Raw genomic sequence first — 23,079 nt, forward strand, 5'->3', positions numbered from 1 at the left:
CTTTATGCCACCACCTTTATGATTATATGGCTGGAAAGAAAACCAGCCTAAACTGGTGTCCTAAGACTTCAAATGGGCCCTGCTGCTACCTGCCATATGACATTGCTCTGGTTCATTGACCCTCATTCTCTTCCATCCTCAAACCTACACCACCACCTCCCTGTCTCTTACCAGAATGACTTTCGTGTCCTATTTCACTAAGTGAAAGTACTGGAGTTCCCACCTCAGACATACACGGCAGCCTCTCAGTACAGGTCGGCTCTGCTCTTCGTGCTCCCAGCTCAGGCCTACCCTCTGTCCACTGGGTGCCTTTGGTACTTCCCTACTAGAGCACGATGGCTCAGACATATTTCTTTCTTGTACATTGTCAAGACCGCTGAATCATGTCCATCAGTGTAGAACTCTCTGTCATCGCTCTTGTCTTAAACTAAGCTTTTGGCTCTCTTCCTCCTCCCTCATCAACCCCAGATCCTGGCTTCCCTTGATGACTGAAACTGGGAGTGTTTTGCTTGCTTATCTCCAGTTGTCTCCAGAAAGGACTGGATTAATTCAGGCTTTTACCTCCACTGCTCTACTGAAATAGCTCTTGTCTAGGTCTCCTTACTGTTTGGAGGGTCCAAAGACTTCTCATTCACGCACTCCTTGTGAAATAATCTGTCTTGTGGCTTTAAATATCAGCTACATGCCAGTGACTTCCCAATTTATCCCTCTGTGTCACCTGCTTACTGACTTCTGCACTAGATTTCTAACAGACTTTTCAAAAGCATCATATCCAGAAACAAACGCTTGATCTTTTCTTGTCTGTCCTGCCCAGACCTGGCCCTCCTGTGGTCTTCCCTGTTTATAGTGGATGGCCTTGTGTCCTCTTTCTTGTCCTGTACCCATATAATCTGTCACTAAATCCTGTTCTATTTTCAAAGCATATCCAAATTTTGCCCACTTCCTACCATGTCAGCATTGCACTCTGGTTCAGTCCATGATCATCTCTCACCTAGATTATTGCACTAACTTCCAGACCTGTCTCCCTGCTGCTATTTTTTGAGGGGGTGGGGTGAGGGTTGAACCCATGCTAAACAAGTGCTCTACCTCAGAGCTATACTCCCAGTCCCTCCTTTTTATTACTCATTTTTAATATAGTAGCTGCAGTAGCTGGGTAGATATGCCAGGCATTCTGGCTTCCTACATTTGGACCTTCCAACACTGCTCAGCTTGGGGTGCTCTTTTCCTGGCAGCCACACAGTTCCTCTAACCCCTTCTCTCCACTCTCAGGTCTTTCCTCAAATGTTACCCTCCCAGAGAGGCCTTCTTCAGCCTGTTTAAAACATCAAAAGGTTTGGAGGTATAGCTCAGTGGTAGAGCACTTGCCTAGCATGTTCAAGGCCCTGGGTTTGATCCCTAGCACCACATGAGAAACAAACACTAAAACATTTGGAACTGCAGTCTCCCCTCCCTGCAGCATCCCTCACTTCCCAGGATGCTTTTCCTCCTCTGTATGCACTTGTCCACGTGTGTGTCTGCCCCCTTTTGCTTGTAGGCATTGTGCATTGTGGACCTTTTCAATCTGAAACGCCACATCTTTCACTTGTATTATTTTCTTGAATTATTTTTATTAATTATATAACAGAAAGGATTTCCCTCCTTTCTGATTTCTCTGTCTTGTCTTTCTAGTCCTGTTTTTCACAGGATGGGTAGCCAGGATTGGTCCTTTTTTTTAAAAAAAAAAAATGTATTGATTGGTCCTCTTTTAAAAAAATCTTTTCTCTTTTGTCTCTGACTTTCCGTGAGGTTTTACGTCACCTTCCAGTGCATACACTGAGTTTTTCACTTATCTTTTTTTTTTTTTAAATTAAAAGGGTCCTTTTTTGTTTGAATATTTTAGAACAATGATACTTTCTTATTTTGTAGCTGTAATAGCTCTTAAACGATATCATTTTTTTTTTCATTTCTTTTTAAAAGTTTTCTCTGTGCCCTTCAAGTTGCCTTGTTCTTGCTCATCTGGATCTCATCTTTTTATTTATTTTTTTATTTTATGTGTATGCGTGTATTGCCTGCATGTAGGGAAGTGCACCCATGTTGTCAATGCCTGTGGAGGACAGAAGAGGTTGTTGGAGCCCCTGGAGTTACAGACAGTTGTTAGCTGCCCTGTGGGTGCTGGGATTCGAACCCAGGTCTCCTGCAAGAACAGCCAGTGTTCTTAACTGCTGAGCCATCTCTCTAGCCCCATGAATCTCATCTTTTATATTAAGGGCTTTCATCGGGTGCCTGGTGATCCCTGAGTGTCTGATCGTAGTTGACAGTGGGGTATTAACTAGCCCCACCAAGGAGAAGCTTGGGGATTGCTTGTTAGTGAGGATTCACTGTGGCATGAATTGGGTAGGTTGTTGGGATCCTGCTCCCATCTTATCTCCTCCTTTGGCTCTCTGAAAGCCCATCTTATCTTTATACATACAGGGTGCCAGCCTGGCTGCCAGTCCTCTAGGAAACAGTGGGAAAAGTGCTGGGAAGGGAGGTATTAGTGCTGGGTCTGGAAAGCCCCCCGTTTTCTGTAGGGTAGGCTCATTCCCAACTGTGCTCAATGCTCTGTGGTCCACAGCCTCACTGTTCACCCTTTAAGCAGAGCAGGGTCAAGGAGAGTCTTCAGGCTCCTGGGGAGGAAGGAGCTGGGAATTCATCCCGTCCTGCTATCTTATACAGTGCTGTTACCTCCTGGGTTCTCTGATCAGCTTGCCTGCCAGGCACTGAGTCCATGTGCCCTCAAACTTTCATATTTCTTCTGTTGTCTTATTTGTGGGTTGATACCTTTAAAAACTCTAACCTTTTAGCATCTAGGGGTATAACTTAGTTGGCTGAGTGTTTGCCCAGCATACACAAAGCTCTGGGTTTGGTCCTCAGCACTCCATAAAAGCTATGTGTGTTGGCTAATGCTTATAATCCCAGCACTGGGGAGGTACAGGTGGGAAGATCAGAAGTTCAAGGCTATTCTCAGTTACACAGTTCAAAGCCAGCCTGGGCTACGTGAGACCAGGTCTCAAAACAAAGCTATGTATTTTTAGGCCTTTTGCTGATGTTTTGTTTCAGGAAGGAACAGAAATGAATGTTTATGTTCAGCCTGCCGTCTTTATTTGAAAGACTCTCAGTGGAGAGTTTTAGGACCACTTACAGTACTGAAAATCAGTTGGATCAGCTCTTGAGTACTGTACAGAGAGCTGGATTTTGTCACTTAGAATGGTGTACTGTCCTTTGTCATCTCTGAAATCCCAGGGAGATAGTGACTAATGGAGGCAAGGAGCCTTGAGGAACTGCTAAGAGCATGGGATCTGTTACGCCTAATTACCCTGCGGTAAGAAAGTTAACTGAGGAACCATAATGTAAATAAATCAGTTTGTGGGTTTGACGTGCATATGTTGGCAGCTTACATCATTGTTGTCTGTCTTGAGCTGTAGGTCTCTGGAGCCAACGCAAGCAGTTAGAAAAATGGATTTAATTGCATATTAAAAAACAAGCACAACTCAGGCCCCCAACTCATGCCTATGAGCTGTTAAGGTGATCCTTTGTATCTTCTCATCACCAACCAGGGCCAGATCACCTTTTCTTTTAAAAATGCCAGTCATTTTGGAATGTTAGGCATGTGCCTGAGCTGTGCAGTACTAATCATGCTTTTGAGGGTCCTGCACTGGATCCCCTGTGTTAGGATAAGTTTAATACCCGGATGCAGTTGTATCGGGTCTATTTTGGGACATTTTTGTTTACATTATTTATTTAATTGGGGGTGTTATTGTTTTAATACCTGTTTCTTCCAGTACTCTGGTCAGGTCAGCTTTTGGTTTTGATATGTTCTTTTTAAAAATTTTAAAAAAAATTTATTTTATGTGTATCAGTGTTATGCACTCATGTTATGCAGTGCCCAAGGTGAACAGTAGAGGGGGTAAGACCCCCTGGAACTCGAGTTACAGATGGTTGTTAGCCACCATGTCGGTGCTGGGAATTGAACCCGGATCCTGTGCAAGAGCAGCCAGTGCTCTTAACTGCTGAGCTGTCTCTCCAACCCCATGGTTTTGATATGTTCTTAAAGCAATATTTATATTATACATAAAATAACAGGATGATTCTGATTCCATTCATGACCTTAATTGTACTGGATCAATGTTGCATTTAAGAAGTATTTGTATTATTGCTTTATAAATCAATATAGGAATTACTGAGTCTAAGAAAAAAATCATCTTGAAGTTAAGGGAGTATTAAAGTAAATTTACTAAATTTGGTAAGAATTTGCTTAAAGCACACTCAACAAAGACAGAGATAGACATAACATACACCTAATAATAAAACAAAATCCCGACCTTCATACTCAGGCGGGGGATCCAAGCTCAGTGATCAGACAGAACGGAGAGTATTTCCAACTCTTTACCTACTGTACAATGCTGGGTAAGCTAATTCCCATAAGCCTGAATTTCCTCCTCAGAAAAAAAACAGGAGATTAAATCCAGTTCAAAGACTATATGGATTAAATGAGATGATGTATGTAAAAGCTTTTGGCACAGTGCCTGGTGTACAAGTACTCATTACACGCTAGTTATAATTAAGACTGTTATTATTAACATCCATATGTAGCAGCCTTGATTCTATTCATGTTCCTTAGACAGTGCTCCTTGACAGTGTTGAAGAGTTCAACTGAGGTAGCTAATTTATTCTTAAGCATTTTCATTTCTGACTTTCTTCTCATTCTTTCATTAAGCCCTAATGCTGTAGGGTGTCAGCCTGTCCAGACCCCAAGTTAGCAAGGTCTTAAGAGTTTGACATGACCTGCGAACAAGGGTCAGGTCACTCTGAAGGCTGACATGGGTCAAAAGCCCAGCCACTCACCGGATCAGAAGAAGCAGATCTAGGTAGGCTGCTCTTGCCATGTTCAGTTGAGCCCCCGTGAAGAAGCCATCATGCAGAAAGTCACCCGAGTTTGTCAAAATACCATGCAAGGCACAGAGGTCACAGAGGCGTTGGAGCACCCGCTGAATTGCTGGTTCATTGTCTAGTTTCTCTAAAGCCTCCTTGAAAGTCTTCACAGTGATGTAGTAGCAGTGAGCCTACAAAGACAGATGGGCTAGCTACTGATTTCTGATTCTCAGCCTCACAGGTCGCCCTGAAAGCTTGGGGAGATTGCTGGAGTAAGTGTGCGTCTGAGAAGACCAATAGCCACCTTTCCAGTTGTTCACTTGGGGTCTGATTGAACATTTTTGATATGAATATGTGTACATGCATGTGTGTGCGTGTGTGTTAGGGGCTGGTGGGCTCTAGAACTGGGCCCTTGGATTCTTCCTTTTGCTTAGGGCAGCTGCAAGAGCATTTGAAAGTGGCAAGAAAGCGGAGTGGAATATTGGAGTCTAGCCTGGGGGACGTGCAGGGTGGAAGGTACCTATTGTTTGCTACATCAAGGCAATGGTGTGTGTGCACATAAGGGCTTGAGATTTATCCGAAATTTAGTGTAGCCAGAGAATCAGCCCCTGGCGTAAGCAGGGCTGTTCTCTAGCTCATGTGCGAGGATCTGGCTCTGTTGGCTAGTAGTAATCACTTAGTCTAATAGTTCTGGTTGGTGAGTGACCACTGCCACTAACCCGGTGAGACTCCCTCTCCAGTTTGGCTCTTTCCTTGGGGTTACTCCTCCTCTCAGCCCAACAACCGAAGGATGAGTGCCTGTCCCAGAGGCCTTCAGAACCATACTTCTGCCTATATTATTTGTTAAATAGATTGGTTATTCTCCCTCTACCCAAGACAGGTGCAGGGAGTAATCACTTTATCTAGGAGGATATGTGAGTCCCACAAGAAAGGGAGAGGAGAGAGAGCATCAAGCAGCACCTCTCAGACTTTCATGTGCACACAGACCAGAAATGCAGATTCCCAGGTGACCCCAGACTGCATTTCTGACATCTCCCCTGTGATGCCTAAGCTGCTGGTAGTGACTTTAAGGAAGGAGAGTGCCTTACAGATTCTAAGGAGCTCATCCAGGGGGACAAGGGGTGGAGACAAGGCCAACCTTATGTGCTTTAAAAGTTGTACTTTTCAAGGAATTTCACAAGGCTGAAATGCTTGCAGTATCATGAGGTAATGGCAGAGAATTGTGGAAGTTTGGGGCCCAGGTCAGTGACAGGCTGACTGATGGTTGGGATTTTTATTCTGTGGGAGCTAGGGAGTCATAGCCTCCAGCAATCCAGTGACTGTTAGAGAAACCACACACAGGCACTACCAAGTTCACTTTGCAATTAGCCCTGGCACCTGGACACTGGTCTGGGTTTGCATTTGGGTGTGGAAGATGAACAGTGGATGGTACAGCCCCTACCAGCCCAAACAGTCTTTGGTACTCAAGCTGGGTCCAGGTTGGCAAAACTGGGGACCTGTACTTCTGTCACCAGGGCCCCATGCTTGCGCTTTCTAATTCAGGGGCCACCTCTGCAGATGCTCAGGACTCTGGTTGAGTGAGGGAGAGCTGCCAGAGGAAAGTAGGGTGAGGATCAGAGAGAGCATGTGGCCTGTCTGTAGGCCTTGGGGGAAGGGTGCGTTCTTATTCTTTACTGCAGGGTGCCTCTCTCTTAAGCTCTACATTCCATTGCAGGGAAAAGAAGACTCAGTCTTCACAATAATCCTACAAAGTAGGTACCTGGTTAGACCCAAGGTCGCCAGGGATTGGGGCTGGACTGTATGAAGCCTTTGCTCCAGTTGTCCCTTGGGACTGAGATTAGAGGATCAAAGCCTGACAGAACCTACAGGGGCTCTTCTATGCCCCTTTGTTTGACAGTGTGGGAAGGTCAAGTCCAGAGGGAAGGGAGTTCTTGAGGCCATATGACATGTCATATCCAGAGCAGGACCAGAAGTTGGCCCATGGCTTTTCCCTTGCTAATGCTGCTCCTCTCCCAAGTTGGAGTCCATGTTCATCTGCTCATACACAGCCTCCGGGTAGGACCTGAATGCTTAAGCTTTCCATAGAGTGACTGATTCCACAAAGCACAGAATATACAGGATGCCTTATACTCTGTGACCTTCCAGACTCAGCTTAGGCATCACCTCTTCAGGAAGAAGAGAGCCTAGTTCCTCCAGGCAGGCTGACCTTCCTGTCTTTGGTGTCCCCAAGCTATAGATTCAGCCTTTGTCACTCAGCACAATCAAAGCTTCCCGAGGACACAACTGGGCCTTTGTGGCCTGTGGAAAAGAAAGGCTTCTTGACTCATTCATTTCCTACGTTTAGGGCTTCACTCCTCTGAGTTGTCTACTACCGTCCCTCACAGGTTTATGTATGTTAAATGATGGAAACCTCGCAAGCAGAGGCCGGTACATCTGAAGTTGGGGCACAGAGGTTTAGAAGACAGGCAAATGAATAGGGCAACTTGGCCCCTTTCTTTGAGTCTGAGGAGAGTGTACAGCCCTGGCTAACTCAAGGTTAATAGGGCTTTCCACACAGCAGGCAGTGGACAGAGCACAACTAAGATGCCCAGGAATTGAGGGCTGCGGAGTTCGTGCTAGCCCTGGAGGGTGTGACAGGTCAGCAGTTGGCACTCATGCTCAGCCTGCCTATCTTTGCCTACAAGTAAGTGCCTCTGCAGACAATTTCCAGAACACCCCTGTTCTGAGGCTGCCATTTCTAGTGCCGTGGCTTGAGGGCTGGAGTGAGCACTTGAAGTTTGCCAGTTGGCAGGCGAGCATCCCAGCTGCCCCAGCTTTGGAGGCATTCTTACCTCTTTCCCACCCCATGACTCCGAGGCCTGTCTATCCTACCCTGTAGTGTCTCTTCATCTCCCCTGTTCTCCCCATGGCCTCCACCGAACTCATGGTGGGACCACCTTCAGGCCTGGCCAGACTGCCACTGCTTCTTTCTAACTGGTCTCCAGTCCTTTCTTCCCCCTGAAGCATACATGATTCTTCTGGAATGAAGCTCTGACCACTCCCCTGACATAACTTGGCAGTCTTCCCATTGCAAGGGAAAGAAGACCCAAGCTTCTTATAGTGGTGTGGAAGGCCTCAGGCCTCCTCACTCCTCTCTCAGTTCCCTGCCTGCCCCATCTTCGTTCAGTCCTCCTTCGGCTCCCTCTCTGGAGGATGTGCATTGCCTCCCAGGTACCTGGCCTTTGCTTTGGTGCCTGCTGCTCCCTTTGCTGAGAAATCTGTCCAAAGAATTTCAGCTTGTCCTTGAAGTCTTACCCCATGTTCCTCTTGTGGGAAGTCCTGATTCCTCAGGGGCATAGCCAGTGATTTACCTATCCAGGGGTCCCATAGCAGACATTCCCATCCTATCCCAGTGCTTCCCTGATTATAGCCAGGTGTGGGCAGTGTCTTCACTGTTCAGTATTCAGTGCCTATGCAGAGTGGACACTCAAATATTTGCCGACTGACAGTGAATTGTGCACAAACAAAAAAATGTAATGGAAATTGAATCAGCTATCCAAGGATTGCCTGTGGGGCTAAGGGGAGACTTGACCTGCTTTTCTGTCTGGGAGGAACTATTTGAACAACCTGAAGCAAATCCAATAGCTTTGCCTCATTACCTTTCCCCCTAAGAGCTGCCAGCAAGTGGCCTGGGAGTTAAGTCTTTTAATTAAAACACTCTGAACTAAAGCTTTGGATGTGAAATGAGGGCAGTCATGGTAGAGCAGGGCTGGAGAACACGAACTTGGGTTTTCTCAGCACAGTGGCCAGCTGAGAAAAAGAACAGATTCTTCCCCTTCCCCGCTCCCCATGGCCAACAGCTCACCTTAGCAGCCTGGAGGTGTATGACAGTGGTCTGGTTCCAGGCATTGTGCTGATCAACTCCAGACTGTGTGAGGGCCTGTGTGTTGTGTACTGCATCCTTTATGAGCCTAGAAGCCAAGGAAAGAAGGTTCACCATCCTGACTGAGGAAGATAACTGAGGGGCTTCTGGGGTTCCTCAGAAATAGAAATAATTGCATTTATTGGCCTCTTACATGTCATAAAGCTAACTGCTTCATAACCATCTTTTTAAGGGCAGGAATTCCCAATTTACAATGGGAAAAACCGAGTCCCAGAGGTTAACTTGCTCAGGGTCACTAGCTAGAAAGGAACGGGGCCAGGATTTTTCTTTTGAGACAAGGTCTTTCTAGGTAGCCCAGAGTGGCCTAGAATTCCCCACCCTCCTGCCTCAGCCTCCTAGTGTTTTAAGCCTTAGACCAGGAGCACCCAGATACTAATAGTTTCAGGCCGTTCTGTTGACTGGCTTCCTATGGCTGGAGCAAGGACAATTGTTTTTCTTCAAAGGCTAATGAGGCCAGAGTCCATCACCCCACCTGCTGCATGTCCTATCTGAGAGCCCTAGATACAAAAACAAAAAACCGCCTCCTGTCCTCTAAGCCAGGAGTTAGTCTAACCTGTTTTCTACTCCTTGTATGTCTGTCTGACCCTTGGAATCTGGGTTAAAGCCAAGTTTATTAAGCAACACTTACTTTGCTTTGTCAGGGAACATTTGTCAGATGCACACTGAATTTCAAGCAAGGAGACATATAATGGCATTTTAGCTCCCCATCAGTTTTTCTTTCCCTTCCCTAACGCTCCCAATTACAACGTTAGCTCTGTGAGCCTGGGATTTCTCTAAGACTGGTTTGCTGGTAGATCCCTAGTTCTTAGTACAGTGTTTGGCATACTGTAGGCACTTAAAAGTGTTTGTGGAATAAGTAAGTAGATGTCTTAAGTTGCTTGTGATCCTAAAATAACTACTATCCTCTCTGGGACACAGGCTGGAATAGAAGACTGCTTAGTGCATGCTGGAAATGGGCTCTTGCTCTCCAGTTTTGGACGCTTCAGTCTGGAGCAGAGTTCAGAAGGTTCCCTTTTTAGGTAGCTGAATCTCTTCTGTGATGGTGCCTGTGTTTGGTTGGTTAGGATGTCTCTCTCTTTCCAGCCCCTAGAATATCCTAGTCATTTCTGACACATAGTTGGTATCTCTTGATATTTGTTGAATGATAGAGTGCATGAGTCTTTTTTATTCTTTTCTTCAAGGATTCATGTTCTTTTTCTTTTAAGATTAAAAAAAATTATGTGTATGTATATGTGCTTGAGTGAGTTTATGTGCACCATGTGTGTGCAGGTACCCGCGGAGGTCAAAAGAGGTCATCAGATTCCCAGGAACTGGAGTTACAGGCAGTTGTAAGCCACCTGACATGGGTGCTGGTAACTGAACCTAGGTCCTCTACAAGAGTAATAAATGCTCTTAACCCACTGAATCATCTCTCCAGCCCAGAGTCCTTGGTTTTGATAATGTTCCCGGGAGCCTACTAGACCCTGGTTATAAACCAATTCTATTCTGAGGTACAGTCACACTTTTGAAAATTACTTTTATTATTTATTTATTTGTGTGTAGGTGGTAGATGTATATGTGTATGTGTGTGTGTGTGTGTACGTGCTTGCACCTGCACAGAGGCCAGAGGAGGATGTTGGGTGTCCTCCTCTATCACTCTTCCTTGCAACAGGGTCTCTCACTGAACCTGGAGCTAGCCTAGCAGCTACCAAGTCCCAGTCTCTCTCTTGTCTCTGCCCCACATAGTGCTGGGGTTACAAGCATGCACAACCATGCCTGGCTCTTTTTTTTTTTAACATGGTACTGGGAATTCGAACTCAGATCCTCATGTTTGCACAGTAAGCAAGCACTCTTATCCACTGAACCATCTCCCCAGCCCCTGAAAATTACATTTAGATTATGGGATATTTTAGACTTACAAGTACAGCTTTACTTGTTGGTATTAGTTTGCAAATAAAATCATTTACAGGGCTTATGTATGCGTGTATTCATTCTATTCAAAATCACCATAGAAGCCTAAAGATTGAAAAAATTCCCCTCACTGACCAGAGAGGTGGTGTCCTTCTACCACTATGACCATGATAAGAAAATGATGGTGGGAGATGGCTGGTGGGTGGGTGGCCCATCTTCTCCACCCATGGTACTAGGAGCTGAGAGGTCCAGGGAAGCTGGGGATGGGTGAAGTTTGTTGAGGACTGTCCACTAGTGTCCATTCAACTGATCCTAAAGGTCTTAGCATGGTAAGGAGCCCACCTGTGGCTGGGATAATGACTTCTTCACACGGGCTTACCTGGTCACTGCATGTGCCCAGGCTGTGGTATAGAGTTCTGGGGAGAGGAAATCGGCTGCTGTCTGGGCTGGGCATCTAGCTGGGCCTGGTGTGGCAAGATACATGACAGACTGAGGAAGAGACTTTTGTTCTGTGGAGCCTGGAGACACCTGAGCCTGTAGGTAGTTCTTCATCAGAAATCTGAGGGTGAGAGCAGAGACAGATGAGACAGTGGGGTGCTCTGTGGGACACCCCCCCCCAGCTGCACTTTTATGTTGGGCTCCAGCATCCTCAGGGGAGAACCAAGGGCTCCAGGTCTCTTCCTAGCTACCCTTTGATGGGCACTTTCTATTCCAGCCCCCTATGCCTTCTTGTGTGTCCTTTGTGAAGCACACCCAATGCACCAATTTCTTTAAAAGTTTCTCTCTCTCTCTCTCTCTCTCTCTCTCTCTCTCTCTCTCTCAGTCTTTTTGAAGCAAGGTCTCCCTGTGGCCCCAGCTGCCCTGGAACTCACTATGTAGACCAGGCTGGCTTTGAACTCATAGAGATCCACCTGCCTCTGCCTCCCAAGTGCTGGGACTACAAGCGCGTGCCACCAAGCCAGGCGATTTTTTTATGTGTATGAGTTTTTTTTGCATGTACGTTAAGTGCACCTGTGTTATGCATTACCTATGGAAATCAGAAGAGGGTGTCAGATCTCCTGGAACTGGAGTTACAGATGGTTGTTAGCCACCATGTGGGTGCTGGGAACCAAACTCTGGTCCTCTGCAAGAGCAGCCAGTGCTCTTAACTGCTGAGGCATCTCTCCAGCTCCAATATCTTTTTTAAATTTATTTGTTATTTTTATTTTATGTGTGTGAGTCTATTCCCTGAATTCATGAAAGTACACCTGTGTCATTCAGTGCCTGCAGAGGTCAGAAGAGGGCGTTGGATTGCCCTGGAACTGGAGTTACAGACAGTTGTTAGTCGCTATATGGGTGCTGAGAATCGAACCCAGGTCCTCTGCAAGAGCAGCCAGTGCTCTTAACCACTGAGCCATCTCTCCAGCACCAATTAACAAGTAACATGAGGCTGCACATCTCAGCTAGACTCCCTTAGATCCTAAACATAAGCCTTCATGAGGCCTTTATATGTGTGAAACTGAACAAGATACTTGTGATGTGCCGGTCAGAGGCTGCCTAATGCATACTATTGTATTATTATTATTATTATTATTATTATTTTATTATTTTATTTATTTATTTTTTGGTCTTTTTGAGACAGGGTCTCCCTGTAGTTCCAGCTGTCCTGGAACTCACTATGTAGACCAGGCTGGCCTTGAAACTCACAGAGATCCGCATGCCTCTGCATCCCGAGTGCTGGGATTAAAGGCGTGCGCCACCACGCCCTGCACTATTGTATTATTTTTATAATTTGAAAAAGAAAACCCCAAGAAATGTTATGTGTCATATTTGCTAGTAAATGCCCTCCTTGAATACAGACGTATCTGCCCTGTTTACTCGCCAGAGAATAAATGAGAATGAGAGAATCAGTCCCGAGAGGCAGCTGACAAGAAACTGCCTGTTTGGAGGGGGCTGGCGGGGCCTCCTCCCACCTCTCAGATGGAAATTTTTTTGAGCATGTTATGTGCTGAGCCGGAGATACCACAGTGAGCAAGGCAGGGAAGCACCTGTCCTCGAGGAAATTCGAGTCTAGCCAGAAGCAGAGCTAAAAAGGTAAGCAAAAGTTGTAGACAATTATAGATCATGACAATTTCCAAAGGAAACAGGCAATGTTGAGTGGCAGCAGAGCAAGGGCAAGGGTCCTGTGCAAAGCAGTGTGTCACTGGCAGAGGCAGGAGGTTATGGGAGTAGGATAGGTAGGTAGCACGGCAGTGACTGAGTCATGACTTAGAGACCACAGTGTACACCGTGGCACTTTCCTTCAAGTAGTGGGAAGCCAATGAACCCTTTAAAAATATTTTTTTTTTATTTGTATATGTGTTGCATGTATGTAAGTGCCCCCATAAGTGCAATGCTGGTGGGCTAGAAGAGGGTGCCAAATCCCCTGGAACTATCGATAGTTGTGGGTGCCATATGGGTGCTAGAATCTGAACTCCATTTCTCTGAAGAGCAGCCAATGCTCTTAACTGCTGAGCCATCTCTTCAGCCTCCTGATGAACTCTTTTAAGCATGAAAAATGTGATTTTCTCTAGACTTTGAAAAGATCCCTCTGGCTGTCCATGGAGAAGTGGGCAAGGGAGAACAGGAGCCCAGAGAGGAGACCAATGTTGTTGTCTGAGTAAGACACAGGGATGGTCTGGCTGGGAGTAGCAGGGGATCTGGGATAGGGGTAGACTGGGACACACTGGAATTTGGACAGCCCTCAAAGGTACTTTCCCAAAGCCTGCATCCCCCAGAGGTAGTGGCACACACCTCTAATCCGCTCACAGGAGGCAGAGGGCGGGCATATCTCTGAGTTTGAGGCCAGCCTGTTCTACATAGTGAATTCCAGACTGGCCTTGGTTAGTTACATAGTGAAACCTTGCCTTAAAAAATACAAAACCGGGACTGAAGAGATGGCTCGGCAGTTAAGAACACTGTTGTTCTTGTAGAAGACTGGGGTTTAGATCCCAACACCCATATGTCAGCTTAACTGTCTGTAACTCCAGTTCCAGAGGATTTGACGACAACCTCTTCTGTCCTCTGTGGGTATTGCACGACATGGGTGCAGTTACCTACATGCAGGCAATACATGCATACACATAAAATAAAAGTAATGAATAAAATATTTTTTTAAAAAAACAAGCAAAGTCCACCTCCCCCACAGGCATCAGCCTTAGGCTTAGGCTGAGCAGAAGCTTAGATGACCCCCAAGGGTAAGGCAAAGTCTGAACCAGTCTGGACTTTACCTGGCCACCTGGAGGTAAAGCACTGTGTTCTCGCCTTCATAGGTACAAGAGGCTATCACTTGGTTGACCAGTGTTGGCAGACCGCTCAGCAATGAGTAGCCATGGCCACCACAGGCCCTGCGGCATATCTCAGCTCCCTGGGCACAGAAGTCCGACAGCATGGCTTTTATACCGGTGCTCAGTGCGTGGAGCTGTAAGAGCAAGAAGATCAGGTGGTATAAGGGCCCTGCAGTCCAACCGGACTTGTTGTGTAGTGCCAGTTGCATATTGACCATGACTCTGAAGTTAGTGGCCTCCTTAGCTCACTGCTTCATGAGAGAGGAAGCTGATACTCTGAGAGGTTATGGTTCACCCAAAGTCACAGTTAGATAGTATGGCTGTGGGTGGGGCCATAAGAACTAAGGAAAACCTGTCCTGGCCAGAAGAGGGGACTGCTACATTGAACCCACCATCCTACAGGAATCAAGCTTGCCAGCAAGCAGAGGTATGGAAAGCTGACTTAGAGGACCTGAATCTACCATCGGCCCCATCGCCTGGTTGTAGGAGGTGCCATGTTACAACTGTGTTCAACCAAAACTCATGTTGAAATCCCAACCCCCAAGGTGATGGTATGACAAGGTGGGCTTCTGGGAGGGATGAGGTTATAAAGCTGAACACTTCATGAGGAGCGTTAGTGGCTGTATAATGGTCAGATCTCTAAAACGTCTTGAGACAGAATTGACATCTTTAAAAAAATTATCGTTTATCTATTTGTGTGTACCTGTGTGTGTGCACACTTGTACTGTGTGTGGAGGTCAGAGGACTGCTTATGGGAATCAGTTTTCTCCTTCTACTGTGTGGGTTATAATATGTAAGTCCACACACATCAGGCTTCTGGAGAGCTCCATCAATGTTAAGAGGAAACACTAGTACAGAGAACACAGATCTACAATCCCAGTGTGGAATAGAAACAAGGAAAAACCTCCAAAACCAACTTATTTGGGGGCAGTTTTGGGGGGCACAGTTTGACACAAATGGATCTGGTTTATTCCATTAACTACAAATATAACAGACACTAATGTGGTCAATTGCCAAGACTTCCTAGAGCCCACCGTGGAGACGATATATACTATATGACGAAATTAGGTCATCAGGATTGACAGCAAGTGCCTTTACCCACCGAGCCATTTCACTGGCCATATAATTGCCGTCTTAACTATTTTAAGCGAGGGCTCTTCTGTCATGATGGGTTAATGCTGTGCTATGTAATGTGGGAGTGGCTTTGTTATAAAACTGAGCTCTCCCAGTGCTGTCCCACTCTTTCTCTTGCATGTGATGCCCTCTTACTTACCAAACAGTGGCATCATGACAGAGGCTAGACATTTCCAGAACAGTGAGAAATTAATTTGTCATGTACAAGCCACCTAGTTTATAGGAGTCAGCTAGAGCAGCCAAACAGATTGACAGAGAAGTTGCCAGATAGCAGCCTGGTATAAATTTTTTTCTTGAAAGCGCCTAGCCATCTTTCAAACTTTCACATTTTTGGAAGGAAGATCATGTCAGTTTATCTTTCTGTTTCAGTTTTCTTACCTGTAAAATGGGGATGTCAGTGATGAATTCTATTGAAACAGTGCTTAAAAAGTACAGTGCCTGGGCAGACTGATTGAAAGTGCAAGTTACAGTGGCTGATAAAGAGACCCTGCTCTCTCTGGGCCTGATGTGTTTTAGAATCAGAATAAGTTTTGGACTTTAGAAAGGCAAAATTGAGGTGTGCGTATATCACCTCCATGGTGGGCACCGGAAGCCTTGGCCAGTGAGCACGTTAATGTCTGTTGCTTTTGTAGCTAGTTGAGTGAACCAGGTCAGGTCAGGTCAGGTGAAACTGTGCCGCCAAATGAGTTGGTTCTGGAGTTTTTTTTTCTTGGTATCCACTGTAGATCTGTGTTCTCTACACTGTTGTTTCCTCTACTGTTGCTGGAGCTCTCTAGGAGCACGATGTGTGTAGACTTACATAATGGGTATTGTTCACCCTGATGTCCTTGAAGTGTTGGGAGACTAAAGAAGGTGGTGAGAGCCCATGGGAGCCAACCTGTGGCCAATTCCCAGAAACTGGAACTGTGTTAGCCCCCTTCCTAGAGAGGTGTTCCCAAGGCAGCTGTCCTCAACAGGCAGTAGGTACCTCAGGCAGAAGGCTGAAGTCTCTTTCCAGAATGGCACTGTAGGCGATCTGGAAGAATTCTAAGAGATCGAGGATCAGAAAATGGAAGGCGTAACACATGGCAAGCTGAGGGAGGAGTTTCTGCTGCTGTGTCTGGTAGTCCAGGATTTTTGCCTCTGGGTCACTAAGGGGAAAAAAAGCAGAAATTCAGGATATTGCCCCCATGCTACATACAACTTCCCATATTCCTGACACTGTAAAGGCCATAAGAACAAACTCATTGCAAGACTGACTGGAGGCTGTTGTCTTGTAAAGCCTCACCTAACACCAACATCCATACAGTTCACTCTAGAAATACACACCTGCTTGGAAGTATTGCCTCTTGAAAGGCGTCTTACAAAATGACATAATACAGTCTCCTAAAATCTGAAAGGTTTCTCTGAACTCTAAACCATCTGGACCCAAGGACCAGGTGAAGTGTTGCCTTGCATCCCTGATGACTTGAACTCACAACCTTTCGTGACTTATTATGCACTTGCTGTGTGCTTGGAAAAGTGTTGAGCTTAACAACTCTTAAGAGTTGGGCCCAAAGAAACACAAGAAATACACTGTATTGTCCATGTCCACTGCTGTGTCCTCAGTGCCCGGGATTATTCCCAGAATGTAGAGGCTTGAGGAACTATGGATTGGGAGATAGTGTGGCTGTGGGAAGCCCCCATAGCTGACGGGAACTTGGAGTCTCCTTGGGCAGCAGATCCATCTTACTTGACGTGCACTTCTTGGGACACCTCTGCAGTTCAGATAAATGGGCTACAGGTCAGTAGCAGTGGCAGCACCACAACCACCACCTTCTTCCCAGTATCCTGTTCTCTAGGGAGATGCCCCCTAGCCTGGGATTTAGAAACCCAGGCTTCGCAATGAAGCTACCACGAGTTGCCAGAAGAAGGGCACATGGGCTATAAGCCCACCTTCCTTACTGTATCTCACCCTCAAGACCACCCTGAAGCTCTGCTGCTATTACCCCTATTTTGCAGACTTGGAAGCTGTGGTGTCCAGGCTTGCCAGGAATAAATCCTATCTGTTTTATGTCAGGTAGGCTGGTGCAGATCCTGGGGTCCACAGCATGAAATAACACCAGGCCCTAGTGCTGGGTGTTCACAAGCTCGGACCTGGAGACCTCACCATGAGCAGATTGAACACAAGGCCTAGGAGGTTCTTCTCAGGCTGGGGATGGTCATCAGGGCTGTTAGGCCATGACCTGCTCTGTCCCTGCTTTCTATTCTCAGTTCAGTTTGCTGTATCCTGAGGGCTTGTGTCCATCTGGGACATATCCTAAAAGATTTCTGTTTACCTGAAATTTCAATTTAACTAGTATCTTCCCTCTGGAAATTCTCTCTCTCTCTCTCTCTCTCTCTCTCTCTCTCTCTCTCTCTCTGTGTATACAGGCTAAAACAGACTGGCAAAGAGTAGCCCTTGCCACTCTGTGTCTTGGAATGGAGCCAACAGTAGCCAGATACGATTAGCATAATGAAAGGGGTCTCGACTTAGTCTTAACATAGCAAGGTGCTGATACTTTCAACCAGACAGCACAGGTTTAGCCACATGCAGTCTAAGACAGTTGGGCTTCACCAGACACAACCTGACAATAAACAACCAGTCTTGGCAATTGGCAGACCCAGACTCAGTAGCCATTCACAAACACATAGGACAAACTGGGACTCAACAAATAACCTGAGTCAGATCAGGGATCAGGTGATGCAGATTAAAAGACACAGTCACATAGAGTCAGATGGGGCCACACAGACAAGAGGCAGGTCGGGCCCACCAGACTGGCAGGGGGAGAGGAGCTAGAGATCCCATCAACAGTGTCAGCCGGAGCCGGGTCTGGACCACATACATGCATGTGTGTATGTGTGTAACTTGCTCCAGGACCCTGGCTCTGGCAGAGGTGGTGTTAGGGGGCAGGCACTTTGGGTCTGAGCATCAGCCAGGTCTGTCTTTGTTAGCCCCTGTGTGCCCCTTGCCTAGGCCGAATCTGGGACTGGCGTCGGATGACCGAGTAGCGCACAGCGATGACACAAGCCTTCTGGAGGTAGGGTAGGATTCCATCCAACAGCAGCTGCACCCGTGTCACCACCATGGCCAGATAATTGCTCTGTGGTGCCCCTAGCCTCCTGTAGGTACCATCTGGCAAGACCTGTATGAAGCAAAGACAGGTGCTGGGTGGGAGGTAAGGCTCTGCAGTCTGTAGTATCCCCATAAGCACAGGCCTCTACCCCTGTAGCACACTGCTTCTGGTCACCTGGAGAAGACCCCTGGTACAGCCACATGATTCCTGATATTTGAAAATGCTTCCAAGCCAGGCACGGTGGTGCATGCCTTTGATCCCAGTACTTGGGAGGCAGAGGCAGGTGGATCTCTGTGAGTTCAAGGCCAGCTTGGTCTATATAGCATGCTCTGAGCCAGCTGAGGCTACAGGGAGACCCTGTCTCAAAACAACAAACAACAAAAAATGCCAACAAAACAAACAAAAATGCTTCCATGAGACTTTCCCACCTATACCTAAAGAGGTAAAGGCTGCCTAGCAGGGCCTCTGACAGCACCTAGTGGGTTCAGTGACAGACTGTGGGAAAGTTCATGCGTTCATTCTCAGCCCCATTCCTTTCTCAAGACTGCCTTGCCACTGTACCCCATGACTTCTCTGAAACTCCCCCTCATGTGATAATCATTTACACAGGGGAAATCTGAGGCTTAAGGAGGCAGAGATTTGCCTAAGACCACTGTGCTCCTGGGTTTTATCCTGGTCTGTGGGATCCCTGAGCTGCTCTGGAAGGCAGGAGGGGGAGAAAGTGGTCCAAACTCAGCTTTGCAGAGGTAGACTCTGTGGCAGCTGTAGCAAGTGCAAATCCCCTTCCTAGGCTGTCTGGGTCCACAGCCCTCCCAGGCCACTGACCTCTGCAAAGCGACTCAGCATATTCTCCCTGGGGACTCGCACATGGTTCATTCGCAGGAAGCCATTGTCTATGTGGTCCAAGCCCATCTTGGGCCCTATGTCCCCAACTGTGATTCCTAGAAGGGGGAAGAATGGGAATGCCTATTAGTTGACTGCAGTGTGCCAAGGACACATACACATACTCCAGATCATAGTACCAGGGCTGCAGGTAGGCAAGCTGAGGCCAGACAGATGCTGAATCTTGTGCCAATCAACCAGCCAGCTCACACCAGCTATCAACTGGCCCCCTTCTAGCCAAAGGAGCTATGTTCTAGCTTCTTCCCTGCATCTCTCAGGGTTTCAGGATGGAGCAAGTTGGTGGGACCTTCTTTCTCAGGAGGAATCCTTGAGGAAGCAGGGCTTACCTGGCAGCGGGCTATGGTCCTGCAGGCTCCGAATGGGTACGATGAAGGCATGCATGCCTTTCTTGGCTCCTGAGCATATCAGCTGGGCCAGGACCACAGCATGGGTGACTGACCGTCCCACTTAGGCAGAAAATGAGAAGTTTATCATAGGAAGATCTGTGTACCATGTCCCTGCCTAGTCCCCTGAGGTTGTGGTTGCAGATGGGTGCCTCTGGGGCCTTGGAAAGTCACTGATAACAGGAGGAATTGCCACAGAAAACAAAACTAGCATGGCTTGGCAAAGAAGTCTTCAGTGAGAGAGCTTTAAAAATTTTTTTTTGATTTCTTCATTTTTATGTGTATGAATGAATGCTTGGCCTGCATGTATGTAAGTGCACCTGTGTCATGCAATGTCTGTGGAGGCCAGAAGAGGGTATTAGATCCCCTGAAATTGAAGTTAAGGAGGGTTGTTAGCTGTCATGTGGGTGCTGGGAACCAAACCCAAGTCCTCTGCAAGAACAGCCAGTGCTTTTAACTGCAGAGCCATCTCTCTAGCCCCAAGCTTTTAAAGAATTTTTAAAAGCTCACCACCACAATAGCTAACGAGTCACTGTGCTGTCAGCCTCATAATAATGAGCACAACCATCACATATAAAAACCTAGCTGTTGCTGAGTTTTCCTAGTTCTTGCAGGGCAGGTAAGATGAGTCTTATTTTCCCCATAAGGAAACTGAGGAGCAGACTGCAGAGTGACATGCTGAAGTTCATTGCCCTGGGGTGGGGTGGGGAGGGGGCAGAGCTGGAATCTGAATCCCAGTTGACCTGATCTTAAAGATCAGTTTCTTGTCCCTGCAATTTTGGCAATGATAATTCATTCACTCACCTTTCTCCTCCTTTCCCTCTCCCCCTTTTTGCCGCCTCTGTTTTCTTCTCTCTTTTCTATGTCCTGTCCTCTCTTCTGTCTCTCACCTGCCACCCTACTTCTTTGATTGGATTCCTCACCTTTATAATTTATTTATTTAATTTCCACACCAGGTATTCATTCACTGGATTTCCAAGTGCCACAGATGTGTCCTTAGGGATGACCTCTCAAGCCCAAAGAAGGTGCCTTTGGAACTGAGAGATACTTGGTGGGTCTGCCACATGGTGTCCGTGTGATTGGAGCTTGTTTGAGTGTGGAGCAGCAGGGGTTAGGGCAGAGGAGGGCCAGGGAGGGTGTTTAGCTACTAACTAATCACAGGACATATGCTCTTGCAGGTGGCAAGCATATTTGGAAGCCTAGAGCATCTGAGGTCATGGGGGAAGCCCTTGGGACAAGACTAGGTTGTATGTGCGTATGTGTATGGGTGTGCTGTGTGTCTGCACCTGTGTGCTTGGGGGGGGCAGTGTGTGTGGTGTGTATCTCTACACATGTCTGTGTATGGGCAGTGTATGTTCTATACATGCACATGCGTGTCTCTGTGTGATGGGCACATGTACGTGTGTGGGCAATATGTGTGTTGTGTATGTGTACATGTATGTGTGGGGGCAGTGTGTTTGTGTGTTGTGTACATACATACATGTGTTGTGTGGGAGCAGTGTGAATATATGTGTGGCCTTGTCTCTCATTCCCCACAGGCTGTGGGACACTTACTAAGGAAATTCTTAACATCCCACCTATTTCAAGAGAATGAGTTGACTTCAAGGTGACCAGCTAGAACAGGAAATCAAGTTAGTGTTACTCTGCCACAACTTTATTTTCACTGGGGAGAGACAGGGAAGGAAGAGGACTATACTCACGGTCCCCAGGCCACCACTTAGTGGCAGTTATTGTGGGGCTATGTATCACAAACTCCTGGGTGGCTGCATCATAGGTGGCTTCAGTCTCCAGGCCCTGCAGGTACGTCCCTTGGGATCAAGGAGGGGAGTTAGACATTGGGTCAAGGTGGAATCCTCACTTGGGAGCAGCTTCTAGGTAGGCCTGGGCCAAGTGTGGAATAGGGTCAGCTCTTCCCTGTAGTCACAGGCCTTTCTCACCTTTACCTGTGGGCTCTGTGACATCACATGGATGCATGTAGATGCTTCCAGAAGAAACAACTTGCCCCTCTGGTAGCTCATACAATATATTTGTTACAAATTGGAAAAAAGCCACCATCCTCAAGTCCCTTGACTGCCATCTGCCAGGATGTCTTCAAATTAGCATTCAAATCATTAACATACAAATCTATGAAATATGATTAGAAAATTGTGTGCATGTGTGTGTGTGTGTGTGTGTGTGTTGGGCATCGAACTTAGGGCCTCACACATGCTAAGTAAGCACTCTGTCACTTAGCTACATCCCTAGCCCAAGTCTATGAGATATAAATGGGCCCTCTGGAGTTGTGCAGTGCATACAGGGGCTCTGGCTTACCGTGTCCCAGTTCTGTCTGGGCATATGTTGCAATGATTTGGAAGTTTTTGAAGAGGTGGCCCCATTTAGCAATCTGCTCATCTGAGCCCAGGCTTTTTAAAGCATTCATGGAGACATTATGTACACTTAAGTTCACTTGTCCAGAAATGGCTCTGTGGAGGAGAGATACCTTGGTTGAGTAACCTATGGAAGACAGGGGTTCATATACCTTCAGCCTGGGCAGGGTGCAGGAGGGAAGGGGCATCTGGAATCCTGGTTTCCAAGTAAGTCCTTTGTTGAGGAAAATGGCTCATGGGACTGGGGGTTACAGGCAGTCCCTGGTGAAGTCCTCTGTGGTGGGGCTGCCCTGGAGTGACCACCTGTAAGCGTAGGTTTGTTCCCGACTTCTTTCTGACCAGCCCAGGCGCTGGGCCAGCATCTCAAGGTGGAATTTCTTTTGAATGGCAGCCTCATAGAGTTCATTCTTGGTCATGAAGTAATTGTCCTTTATGCTGAACACTGGGTCTCCCTGGATGATGCTTTCTGTAGGAGATAGAACAGAGAGGGCTTGGGGACTTGGGTGAGGTTCCTGGCACCTTCACTTTTCCCCCGACTTGCCTGCTGGAAAGGAAGTCAGTTGTCACTGTCATTTAAAAGATGAAACAACTGAGGCTCCCAAAGTGAGAAATGTGGCCTGTCCATGGCTGCAAAGTTAGGGAGTGATAGAACCAGGACCAGCATCCAGGTCTTCTGCTGCCTAGGACAGTGGCATGCCAAAGGCCAATTTATTACTTGGACTGGGGCTATGGATATAGCTCAGTTGTAGAATGCCTGCTAGCATTTATGGAATTCTATGTTGAGCCACAGTGCCACATAAACTTGGCATGGTGGTTTATATATGTAATGCCAGCTCTTGGGATATAGAGGCAGGAAGACCAGATGTTTGAGGTCATCCTTAGCTATATAGCGAGTTTGAGGCCAGTTTGGGCCACATGAGACCCTGTCTCAAAACAACAAACAATGGGGCTGGAGAGATAGCTCGGTGGTTAAAAGCACTGGCTGCTCTTGCAGAGGATACAGGTTCGATTCCCAGCACCCACATGGCAGCTAACAACCATCTGTAACTCCAGTTCCAGGGGATCTGGTGCCCTCTTCTGACTTCACAGGCACTGTACGATACAGGTACACTTACACACATGCAGGCAATACACTTGTACACATAAAAAAAAGGTCGACCGTGGTGGCGCACGCCTTTAATCCCAGCACTTGGGAGGCAGAGGTAGGTGGAT

The 23,079-nt window shown here is 46.9% G+C and overlaps 1 protein-coding gene across 2 annotated transcripts in view; it reads right to left on the reverse strand.

The window, feature by feature from the left end:
- Acox2 (acyl-CoA oxidase 2) overlaps positions 1 to 23,079 on the reverse strand; it is a 30,440-nt gene that overhangs the window by 4,745 nt on the left and 2,616 nt on the right. For both annotated transcript variants that reach the window (XM_008841196.3, XM_029567369.1), the window contains exons 3-13: positions 22,171 to 22,333; positions 21,812 to 21,963; positions 21,202 to 21,309; positions 19,445 to 19,564; positions 19,041 to 19,156; positions 18,112 to 18,284; positions 16,109 to 16,271; positions 13,951 to 14,141; positions 11,082 to 11,261; positions 8,735 to 8,840; positions 4,864 to 5,081 (exon numbers count right to left, since the gene is read on the reverse strand). In XM_008841196.3, the coding sequence (XP_008839418.1) occupies positions 4,864 to 5,081; positions 8,735 to 8,840; positions 11,082 to 11,261; positions 13,951 to 14,141; positions 16,109 to 16,271; positions 18,112 to 18,284; positions 19,041 to 19,156; positions 19,445 to 19,564; positions 21,202 to 21,309; positions 21,812 to 21,963; positions 22,171 to 22,333 (1,690 nt within the window). The remainder of the gene's footprint in view (positions 1 to 4,863; positions 5,082 to 8,734; positions 8,841 to 11,081; positions 11,262 to 13,950; positions 14,142 to 16,108; positions 16,272 to 18,111; positions 18,285 to 19,040; positions 19,157 to 19,444; positions 19,565 to 21,201; positions 21,310 to 21,811; positions 21,964 to 22,170; positions 22,334 to 23,079) is intronic.

The sequence above is a fragment of the Nannospalax galili genome, unplaced genomic scaffold (assembly GCF_000622305.1).
Source record: "Nannospalax galili isolate Female #2095 unplaced genomic scaffold, S.galili_v1.0 scaffold561, whole genome shotgun sequence".
NCBI lineage: Eukaryota > Metazoa > Chordata > Mammalia > Rodentia > Spalacidae > Nannospalax > Nannospalax galili.